This window comes from Elephas maximus, chromosome 11, assembly GCF_024166365.1.
Source record: "Elephas maximus indicus isolate mEleMax1 chromosome 11, mEleMax1 primary haplotype, whole genome shotgun sequence".
Classification (NCBI taxonomy): Eukaryota; Metazoa; Chordata; class Mammalia; order Proboscidea; family Elephantidae; genus Elephas; species Elephas maximus.
Genome location: NC_064829.1, coordinates 33,019,534 through 33,031,828, shown reverse-complemented (window position 1 = coordinate 33,031,828; position 12,295 = coordinate 33,019,534). Strand labels below are relative to the sequence as shown.

The following is a 12,295-nucleotide window of genomic DNA, read 5'->3' as shown; positions in this document are numbered from 1 at the left end:
AAATATTAAATTATAGGAAGGCAGATTTCAACTCAAACTAATAGGAGTAATTTCAGTTGCTTCTGAGATAATTCTGACTCTTGGCAACCCCATGTGTGTCAGAGTAGAACTGTGCTTCATAGGGTTTTCAATGGCTGATTTTTCAGAAGTAGATCACCAGGCATTTCTTGTGCAGTGCCTTTGTGTGAACTAGAACCACCAGTCTTTCAGTTAGCAGCCAAGCATGATAACCATTTGCACTACCCAGGGACTCCATAGAAATAGGACAGTTCGATTATGAATGGCCAAATAAGGTAGTGAGTTTCTGATGACTAGAACTAATCACAGGGAGGACCTATATTTCAAGAATGCTGAAGAGAATTCATTTATTAGGTGGATGATATTGTACTAGGTAACTTTTAGCCAACCTCAGAAACATCAAGCACCTTGCACTGTACATATGCAGCTTGGTTCTAAGTGGATTTATACTTAAATGTGGTAGACTAGACCACATCAGTGTCCTTGTTCCCCAGACACTCCGCAACCCAGCCTGTACCTTAGCCAGTGATTTCATTCAGTAACCTGGAAGATTTGACCAGATCAACAATGTAACATCTACCATTTTGCTTGACTTGACACCTTTCTTTGTCCCCATGCCTACCTCTGTGTCTTTCAAAGAGGTAAATTAAAACTAAACCTTAAGACTTGAGTCTTCCCTTGAGAGAATTGAAGACACAGTGTACATGAAACAGGTTAGAGAATCACTGTCTTAGGTGATTGCTCCTATGTTAACATTTTAGGCAAAGTCTGATGTTTTCTGACCTTCACAGGCTGCATCAGACAGACTTTTTCTGCGGACTTCTGCCTAGAGTATATGCAGACCTCTTCCCCAAACCCCTGACTACTGTTTGCCTAGTCAATAAGACCAAAAGAAAAAGGTATATGGCCTTTTAAAACTATAATAGGCAAAATACACATTCTTTAAATAGTTAGGCTGTTTTTTATATTCCAGGCATAAAAGTTGGCAAAACCTGAGCTGCCTGTAGTGACCTTAGATTTACAACTGACTACAGACTCTCAGTTCTAGAGGCTAATGCCGATGGAAGCATCCGGGTTAATAAGTTGCCAAGCCCCCTTGGTGATATATCTTAAATCAGGAATTCTGGGCTTTGCTCTTTCTTTTCCTTCCCCAATAACTCAGATTTCTGCCTCAAAAGCAAGCCTGCCAGTATCAAATCAGTTAGAACTAAATCCTTTAATGGGACTGGGCTCCTGTTATGGACTGAATTATGTTGCCCCAAAATGTGTTGGAATCCTAACCTCTATACCTGTGGATGTGATCCCATTTAGGAATATGGTTTTCCTGTTATGTTAACAGGGCCATATCAGCGTAGGGTGTGTTCTAACCCTCATCAATTCTGAGTTATAAAAAGAGCCACACATTGAATTTGGACTTTCAGCCTCCTGAACTGTGAGAAAATATATTTTGCTTTAAGCCACCCACTTGTGGTTTTTCTGTTACAACAGCACTAGGTAAATAAGACAGTTCCCAATGGGCATTTTGGAAACAGATTGTAAGGGAAATAGTTACTGACATTTTCCATATTGGCACATTCTCATTTCAGGAAGGCTAGAACCCCTCGTCCTTGGAGAGAGGGCCCATGTTCATTTTTAAAAAGTTCTAATAATTCACACTTGTTAGATTTGGTATTTCCATGTGAAATAAATTTGTGATTTTCTCATACAGTGGAGAATTTCCTTAAGAATAGTCAACATAACATGCAAATAGTATTCAAAACCACAAAAGCCTTCTGAAGGGGGCTTCACTTGAATAAACTACAAACACCATGAAGGCACAGTGTTAGCCACATCAAAGAGTATTTCTCAGAACAGGGTCACCTGCCTGCTAGGAACTTCTGAGCCTTGCCTGAAGTAGAAGAGAAGGTAAGGACAGTCACCTAGACAGGCCTCAAGGTTTCACATTTCCAGTGCGGGAGTCGCAAAAGCAACCCCTTTATATCATAACCACCAGAACCTTTGCACTGTTATTGAGGTCAGAGGTAGAAAGGAAAAATAGGAGAATAAAATCTTAGACAGTACACTCCTTTAGTGGGTTGAAAAGTGTTCCCCCAAAATTCATGTCTACCTGAAACTTCAGAATGTAACCTTATTCGGAAATAGGGTCTTTGCAGACGTAATTAGTTAAGAATAGAGATGAGACCCTTCTGGATTACGGTGGGCCCTGAATCCAATGACTGATGTCCTTGTAAGAAGAGGAGATGACAAGGGGAGGCACTAGGGGAAGAAGCCACCTGAAGATGGAGGCAGCGATGGCAGAACACACCAACGAACACCGGAAGCTGGAATTGGTAAGGAAGAATTCTCCGTTAGACTTACAGGGTCACTACGAGTTGGCATCAACTCAACAATGGGTTTGGTTTGGTGAGGGATTTACCACGATTGTTCCATTTGGAAGGACATCTATGAGAACCTAACATTTACACCCCTCCCTGGAATACAGATGTGCTACTTTGCACTATTAATGTGTTTATGTGCATATTCCATCTGACAAGAGAGCTCCTCTAGGACATGGGCTGTGTCTTACACATCTTTGTTCCCTGTAGTGCCTCATACACAGAGTTTGCTAAATGACAATTTTGGGTATTAGATGTCCCATCAGGGATCACTCCAGGGAACCTCAAATTTAGATCATCCCTATTCTGATTATTTTTAACTGAAGACGAATATAAATCTTACAGAAGAGATGCTGGAGTGACTCTGAATTCAAATTAGTTTTCCAGGATACTAGTGTTCCCGGTGGGTGGGTGGTGTCAGCGAAACTGAACACTCAGTTCTTCCCTTACATGACCTTTCCCCTCTGACCTCCACTCCCTTAGGAAATCCTCACTCCCCTTCTTGCTTTTCATGATACTCTCAGTGGAGGGACGCTGTTGACACATTCAGATGTGACAGGATTCTTCTAGTGAAATTTACAAAATACAAAGTCATGTGTTGTTTTCCCAAAGATTACATCAAGATTCAACTAGGACTTCTGGCCTGGAATGTAGTGTAAATTCAACTAAGAATAATGGGATTGTGAAAACGGTAAGGTATATAAGCTGCCATTTGCAAATAAAGGGGGACTATACAACTATACACATGAAACTAGTAAAAATGGTTGAATCTAGGGAGGGAAACATGGGACCTAAGAGAATTACGTTGGGTTTGGGTTTGAATGTTCACCATATTACCTATAATGTTTTCAACTGAAAATATGAAAGTAATGGCATGGCTTCTTTACTGCAGCCAATCTTACAAGAAACTTTTTAGGCTAAACCATGAATATAGGAATCACTCTGTTTAATGTCTCCACTATAGCATCACACCTTTCTCCTCCTAGCCTCCCATCCTACAATCCCCAATGTAAAATAATTTTGCATGATCTTAATTATATTTAAATAAAACACTAAGGTTCATGCATTCAACTTTCATCAATAATACAGTACTAGAGGTGGGCAGGAAGTAGAGCTATGCCATTTATCTATCAAACAACCATTACTAACACATATAATGTTTACTACAAGTGATATGCTGTCCTAAGTCCTTGACTGTATTTTTATGCAAATAACGTGTGCTTTCTACGTTTGTTCGCCAACCTATTTTTGTAAGTGCGGTTATTTTTTTTTACAGTAACATGTAAAAAAATTTGCATACCGGCAAAGCTTCTGAAAATATCTCGCAGGGGAAGGGAGTAGAAGGCATGTGTTATTTGTGTAAAAATACGGTACATATACCAATTCATTGAATTTTCACACCACCTCATGGATAGGTACTGTTAGGAAGCATAAGTGCAGGGAAGTTAAATAATGTGCCCAAGATCAAACAGCTGGTAAGAGGCAGGACTGAGGTGGGAAGCCAGGCAGTCTTGCTCTAGAGTGCATGCTCTACCCATAAGCTTATTCCTCAATACCTCCTACAATAAGAGAACGTAGAAAGATGTCAACCTGACATTATTTTAAAGGAAAAGAGTTGCCATTAAAATTGCTCTCATCATCTCTATTACTGTTGCGTATCTGTTCCTCTCACCTAAGCAGTCAGTATTCAAGTATGGTAGTGAAGATTTTAAGTTTCTTATTTGTATAACATAACCTCTTAAATGCTTCCTATAAAAAAAATATTCTCCTGAGCACCAATTTCCAACTAGTGAAACAACTTCAGCAAAAAGGCAAACGCACAAACGCAATACAACTGAAATGCATATGAAAGCAGTCATGAAGAGGTGTTTAAACAAACGCAATACAACTGAAATGCATATGAAAGCAGTCATGAAGAGGTGTTTATTAAAAGTCACCGAGAAAAAGATGTTGATATCAGACGTAAATCACATCCATGTTAAAAAAAAAAACAGCTGCGTCAGTCCGGAGAAGCCCATGAAGGTGTTTGAAATGATAGTAATGCTAAAAACAATAAAAGCTGGCCGCCAGGTCATGTATAAACACGTGATACGTTACACTTTTATCTCCTGCAGAATCTCGGAGTCCTGTCCAGCTCTAAGTTGCATAAACATTGAGTTGGTTTGCTGTGCAACTAGGCAAAGAAATAGAGTCCAACCTCATCAGTATTTCTTGGTTCCATATTTTTTCAAAATATGCCTTAACATTGACTGCATTCTTTGTTGTATCCGTGACATAACTAGCATAGTCTTAATTCTATATAAAGTTCTGCCAAAATTCTAATGAAACAAAATTTACCTCAAACGCAGGTTTTAAGTATAGGCTTTAAAACAGTATTAAATTTTTTTTTTTTCTTAAGAGGAGGAGACTATTCTAAAGGTCTGTCATTCACATTAAGAGAGTATGGATGAAATGGGTGAATTTTGATATGTGAAATATGTCAACAAAGTTGTTTTAAAAAATTAAACAGATGGAGAATTTCTGCAACTTGCTCCTTTTTTCAGTTCATCACCCAAGAAAAATACTGAAGGCAAAGGGTCACAAAGTCCTATGCTAAAAGGTATTACACAAGGGGAGATAAACTTATGCACCCATATCTAAAGTGGACAGCCACTGGTTGGCTCCAGTAGCTTGCTGCCATACAAAAGAGTATACCTAATGATTCCAGATCTTCTAATTTTGGAAAAGTGGAAATATAGATTTTTGTGAATTAAACACTGGCAACACTGTGTGAGTAGATTTGTCGGATTAAATCTACCTTAAGGTCACCATTTGGAGAACAGAGGAAGAATACGTTGGAAATACTGTATTTGTTTTTTTGCACCTAAGATACATTTCACAACACAATCGTTTAAAATGTGTATTAAAGGTAACTTTTGAAAAAGAATATCTTAGTAAGAAAACTCCAATAGGCCAACAACTTCTATAATGAATATCTTAGCTTTCTTAGTGAGTCAAATAGCATGCAAAATTACAACTATTTCAAAGAAAGTGACAGAGCAGACTTGGATCTAAAGTGAGGTTGTAGAACCCAAAAGCCAACACTCCAAAATAACAATCAGAGCCAAGAAAGATCTACCGCCCAGCAGAGAAGAGCACCTCAGGAGCTAATGACACCGGTATTCAAAGTCAGTGACTGAGCCAAGTCATTCTTATAATAAAATAATTATTTTAATGAAGTATTTGAAATAATTTTAAACATCTGATCAATAAGATTATACACAAATATGGGAATATGTTGCATTTTACAAAAAATAAAGCTAAGCGTTTAAATATACAAAACCAACTTTGGGTGTACATCTTTTTTCAAAGTACTCTTAACATATACATAATTATAGCATTTTATGTAATAACTTGCTGAACCAAAAACTGTGGCTAATTTAAAACATACTACAGTGTGGAATATGGTCATAACAGTCCCAATGGGAAGAACGGGATGAAGAGCAACATAACTTCAGGCTTTTCCCCCTCAATTCTTTTTCTAACAAGCATAGCTTTCCTGTTTTTAAAACCTTTCTGGAAGATTTATTCATTCATTATGTATACGATTCCAACTATAGCTATTATTTTTCACCAGGCATATTCCACACAGGTGGGATTAAAAAAAAAACAAAAAGATTTGCAAAATATCAGCCTGCTCTTCAGATGAATATGTAACATTATTTCTCATAGTATATTTATAGCCAAGATCCCCAAAAGTGAAATGCTGACATTACCTTTTAAGTATAGAATCCAAAGGTCAAAAATTTCTAATCACCAATTCAGATTTTTTAAATACACCAAGATGTTAAAACTTAAGAGTAACTAAAATTTTATGAGAAAAGAAACAATAAAAACTCTAACTTACGAAAACTATCCTTGATTTAAAACAATACAAAATAAAAAATAACTTCTTCCTTTTAAAATACTGTAATTTGAAAATGTTGGATGTTTTCCTTTTTAGTTGGGTTGTGATTTTTTTCCTTCAACAAAACACATACCGGTTGCTGTGAATTTCCACTTCTACCGCTGCCCCTCCCGGGCATACGCAGCAGTTTCTGTGTTAGGATTCCATTTTCATCTCCCCTTATCAGTTTGAACTCAGTGCCCTACCATCCATTCTAATACTTTCTACCTTTTCCATTTTTCATCGAGGTATTTCAGCAGCTTCCATTTTAAGGTTTCCCTGACAAGGATGTCCCCTCCCTTGGTATCAGGAGCAGCACATGGTGATATGAACCAGGGAATAGCAACCTCAGGCACAAACCATCTCCATCTGTCTTGGTTTTGACAACACCGGGACTCAGCCAGCCGAAGTCATCCTGGGCCCTGCTCTGTCACTTGCACCTTCAGCTACAGAAGCGGCCATCATAATTAGCAAGCAACTTCTGATTCCAACCCAGACAACCTAAGCTAACCCAGAAACAGGGTCAGCAGAGGATTAAACACATTTTTCTTAGTAAGTGGTGACTCTTCCTTTCTTTCCCCTGTATCCCAATGCAAGTTATATTAGGCTGTTATCGGGGAAAGATACCTCACCTGTTGCAAACACTTTGGCAAGCAAAGCAGGTAGTAATAGACAGGGCCTTAACTTGCTGTAATCAAATGCAGATGCCTACTTCTGTGTAAACTGTTATCTCGTAACTGATTTTCACGAGACAAAGCTGAATTCTGGTCATTAAGAATCCCATGGGATGTATACATAAGATTTAATAAAAGTTTATAACTGTAAACAATGGCCTTCCAAACTGGTGACTATTTTCCAGAAACTGACATTTCAGGACAGTGCAACAATGCTCTTTATATCTTCTTTGGCAGTAAACAGCAAGGCTTGGCATGGATAGTGGGGTGGTCACTTCAGAAGGGCCAGGTACAGAGCTCGGGAATATTTCATCTCCCTTTCCTGCTCCATACAGAATATCAAGTCCCTGAGGCAGACTCTTGTGATTCTTGGACGAAGCAACTGTTTGGTGGCTGTCAGGCTGGGCGTCCCAGAAGCAAGAAGGTTGTCTTTTATGCCCTAAACAAAATAAAGGGAGAAACAGTTTAAAATAAGGAATCTTTGATAAAGCGAATACCTCTGGTACTGGATTAGGTGCTGGAGATGATATAATGAAGACTCAACCCTGTCCTCTAGCAGCCCAGTCTCTCAGGGGAGGCAAACTGCCACCACACTGAGTTCATGATCTCATTCATTCATTCTCTCACCTGGGCCATAGCAACAGCCTCTTCAGTGGTTTCTCCACTTCGAGCTCTACTTCACGCCAATCTTTCCTACACATTGCAGACCCAACTTTCCTTCTTTAAAATCTTACACAATATGTTTGAGAGTGGTGGATATATTCATTATTTTGATTGTGATGATGACTTCAAGGATACATACATATGTAAAAACCTAACAAACTGTACACTTTAAATGTGTGCAGTCTTTTGCATGTCAATGATAAAAATAAAAGCCTTGCAAGGTTCATATCCCACCACACCATGGTTCAAAAACCTTTGTGGTTCCCCATTGTCCGTAGTAGCTACTGGAGAATTTGTTATGGGTTGAGATCTATGTTAAGCACTTTTCACGTATTATCTCTTTTTTCACACAACATCGCAGAAGTTATGCAGGTGCTATCCCCATTTATCAACTGAGGAAACTGAGGTCAGGCAGGTTAAGCAATCTGTTCAAGGTCACACAGCAGTGGTGAGCCGGAACGCAACTTCTAATGTGATTTAAAGCAAGTGCTCTTAATCACTGTGCTATATTATCACCAAATCAGGTATAAACTCACCACCCTGGCCTTACTCCAGCCTTAGTTCACATTACTCCTCTACAAAGCAGCTTAACTCCAGCTACTCTGTTCCTCTGCCAGCAGGCAGAAATCAGCGGAGGCCATTCTAGGCCAATCTACTCATCCTTTAAGACCCATTTCAAATGTTACCTGCCCAGCCACCCATGGAATTCTCACTGTGGCAATCACCTAACTTTGTATTATACTAATTCGTATATGCCCCCTTCCCCTGCCATTGCCATGTAATCTCTAGACCATAAGCTTTCTGAGGACAGGGACTATCATTTCTATCTTCTCTAGGGCTTAGCACAGTACACTGTACACGCAACACAGTTCATCAGTAATACTTGCTAAGCTGAATGTATTGGTTTAAAACAGAGCAACCAATATGAGTTCTAAATGACATTCAAAAATTAAAGAAACCCAATACTCTTCTATTAAGACAGTTTCTAAATGTTAGTACGTCTGTAAACTGCTGTTTAAAATATAAAATAAAGTTGAAAGAAACGAAAAACACAGAATTCCCAAAGGATAATTTTGTAAAAATGAATCTTTTATTCTCTAATTCATTTTTACCATATTTTGCTTCAAAAACATCTCAGTAGGATAGGTTCTTCTCCTTTCTCCATCCAAAGACTTACACAAGAAGAGGCATTTACGTAACATAGGAAGCAAATTTTCTGGTTCTGTTTCTTCTCTTTTACAAGTACCACATTTTAATTTCTCTCTTTAGCTTTCTGGGCTTTTGGTTTTGTTTTGATGGAAAGAAGGGTAATCCTTTGAGGTCTCCAAAACACCATGGTCAAAAACACAGTCAACTGAATTCTATGCGTGTTCACAGAATGACTGAAGGACCTTTTCTGATGGTCAAATAAAATTTCCTTAAAAGCTACTACCCAGTTTTTGAGAGATAGGATACCACAAACATATTTCTATACTCAGACTAGGTTATGCTTGTTGACAAGTATCTATGGAACAAATTTTGAAAACTTCACATTTTAGAAGAGAGGAACAAAAAGATTATTCTTGGCTGCAAGATGCCTGGCTACTTATCCTGGAGCCTATCTACAGTGTAGAGCCAGTCTCTCATCACTTCTGCAGAGCCCTTGGTAATGAACGCTGTTTGTATAAAGACAAGTGTTCAGCCCCTGTAACTTCAGCTAAGCCTGGCAGCCAGCACGACCATAGCATGCTTCCCTGCTGGCATCACAACTCAGAGGTGCGGTAACTTCTGTAATCTTAACTACTATAAATTACCATCAAAATATGTCCATAAGATTTTTGTAGAATGGGCCCACTAACTCAGCTCTGGGAAACTGTGTAAAAAACAGTAGGAAGAAAGTTAGTATAACTTGTCATTGGCAGTGAATGGCAATTTGCTCTACACAGGGGTGATCTGTCTAGAACTATATACTTCATTTAGCTAGAGGCACTCTCCTCAGCCACAAATTAGATACATTATGCTAAAGTTGAATCTCTGTATGTTTACAAATATTTCCTACCAAAGGTTTGCCTAAAATCAATTGTTTTGCCTTATATGGCTTTTTTAATTAAATGGCTAAATGGACACACTATGTCTCCACAATCCCACTTCTATTTAAGTACCCAGAAATATGACACGTGTTCATCAAGACATTTACAAGAATGTTACAGCACTGCCATTCATAACACCCCTAACTGAAAACCACCCAAAAGCCCATCCAGAGCGGAATGAACAGTGGTATATTCACACACTGGAATACTATACAGCATGTTAAATGAAAGGGCCAAGACACAAAGCAGTACATATTGTTTGATTCCATTCTTATAAAGTTCAAACACAGGCACAGCTGTGGAAGCCAAGGTAGTGATGTCCTTTGCGGGAAAGGAGTGGTGATGAGAAGGAGATAGCACTGGTTTTCTGAGGTTCTGGTGACGTTCTCCCTCTTGATCTAAGTACCGTCTACACGGGTGTTTTCATACTGTGAAGATGCAGTGAGTTTACGATTTGTGTACTTTTCTGCATCAAGGTTATACTTCAATAAAAAATCAAATTGCTACAAAAAAATCTTGCCTGGGTAGGAAATTAAAAGAAGGGGAGGAAGCAGGGAAAAAAGAGGAAAGAAAAGAAGGCAAAATTGTTAGAAGACATAAAGAGAGCTAATCATCTGGGTAAGAGACAAAGGGGTAACAGTTAACGCTGTCATGTGAGCAGCCTGAAGGATCCAGGGAAAGAGCTGTACTGCAGCTGCCAGTGCAGGGTTGAGAAGGAGGTCATTCCAAAAGGATGCTGCAGAAGGCCTGAGGCAAAGTTATAAATGAAACAAGCCCCAAGGGACATTCAGTAACCCAGCAGAAACACCTTTCATAATTCACAACTTTACAAAGGTGACAGTATTCTCTTCCCCAAATAGTGACTTAGAAAGTCAATCTTTCTTGAACCTAGATATAAACATATAGCATTTTTATTCCCACGCTTATAATTTAGGAAAGCCTACAACTCATGACTCATCTATTTCCCAATGACCTGACCTGAATAATCAGCCACCTCTCAGTTATCCATGGTAAAGAGAATGGAGGGTGCATGGGTAATTGATAGCCATAAAAACCCAAATCTAGCTTTCTCTGTCAGTTTTAATTTTCTTCTGTCCCACTAAGTGCTTTCCCTGAAGTTGATACACTGATTTCTTGTCCCACTACACTGTCAATGCCAAAGAGCACTAATGTAGTCAAGGGCCCAGAATCTGTAATGCAGGGGCGGGGGAAGGCTCCAGTGACAAAGTACTGTTTATTTCTGAAACACAGGGTTTTCCCAATGGACTTTCTACAATGTGGCTATTCCTTAATCTCGATTCTTCACCTGGATAGGAACAGGGTGTAAGAAAATGGAAAATTCAATGAAGATGAAAGAAATAATTCACTTACTAAGCATACAACAGATGTTCTAGGAAGCCTAATCAAGCCTAACGTTAACATACTTGAAAACAGCAAGATCGATTGATTCTAAGTTAGCCCACGTTAATTTTCTAAATTATATCACTAAACAAAGTTTCATTCATTATAATAAAACTTTTGAAGAACGCTTCCTCTTCAACAAGAAAAAGTATCATCAGTTATCAATTTCAGACAATAATGCCATTTTAGGAATGATACTAAGAGTAACTAAAACAACCAGCCTTCCAAATGTTCGTCCCTTCAACAAAGCCAGTATTGAGAAATAAAACCTTTAAAAGTTTCTTCATGTATTTTTCACATTTCTTTGTAAATCAGACGACAGCTATACTAAGGCAGAAGCGGACACATCAACTTTATGAACCCAGTCACTTCATAACTCTGCTGAAGCTCTCAGCGACTTCACACAGGCTTCTGTTTCCAAAAGCCACCATTAAATGCAACACAGCTTCGCGCTAGTCCATGCTCTAATTCAATTCAAAAGCTATCTGGGCTACCAGGCACCTACTATGGGGGAGAAACTGGAGATTTGAAAAGTGGCTGTCTCCTCCATAAGCAACCTCAGGCAAATGACTTAACGTCTCTGTGTCTCTGTTTCCTCATCTGCAAAAGCACAACAGTGACAGTAATGATCTCATAGGGCTGGTTTGAGAATTAAATGAAAACACTGGACTCTATACAAAGTTGACACATAGCATGCGCTCTATAAATGTTGACCCTTTTTATCATAATTAGTTGGGAGGCATTGAAGGTTTTTAAACGGGAAACAGTAGAATCCTAGTTTGAGGCCTTTCCTCCCATTCCCTAGTTAGAACTAGTTAAACTTCACTGCCCATGCCCTTTTCTGTCACGTTCTGGCTAAATGATTGGCTAACTACTAGAAACAATCTGTGCTGCCACATTATCTTGTCCCTCCCAGTGAAATTTCTGAATTTTAATGGAGCCTTGAATGCCTAAAGCTAAAAGGAAGACTAACGGGTATTTCAGACCGGTGGCAGGCAGATGAAGATACATCATGGGACAGGCTGATTTTCTTAGGACCCTCCAATCAAACTGGGGAGGAGCTTGCTGTTTTCAGGATCAATGAGGCTCATAAATACTGTCTCTAAAAGCGAAAAGTAAACCTTATTCCCTGAATCATAAGACTACCAAAACACAAATGTGGCCCTGAAT

At 38.9% G+C, this 12,295-nt stretch overlaps 1 protein-coding gene across 1 annotated transcript in view; it reads right to left on the bottom strand.

Moving 5' to 3' along the window:
• Positions 1-6,330: 6,330 nt before the first annotated feature.
• TAF4B (TATA-box binding protein associated factor 4b) overlaps positions 6,331-12,295 on the bottom strand; it is a 143,596-nt gene continuing 137,631 nt past the window's right edge. Inside the window, exon 15 of the mRNA XM_049899913.1 lies at positions 6,331-7,431. Within this exon, the coding sequence (XP_049755870.1) occupies positions 7,264-7,431 (168 nt within the window). The 3' untranslated portion in view covers positions 6,331-7,263. The remainder of the gene's footprint in view (positions 7,432-12,295) is intronic.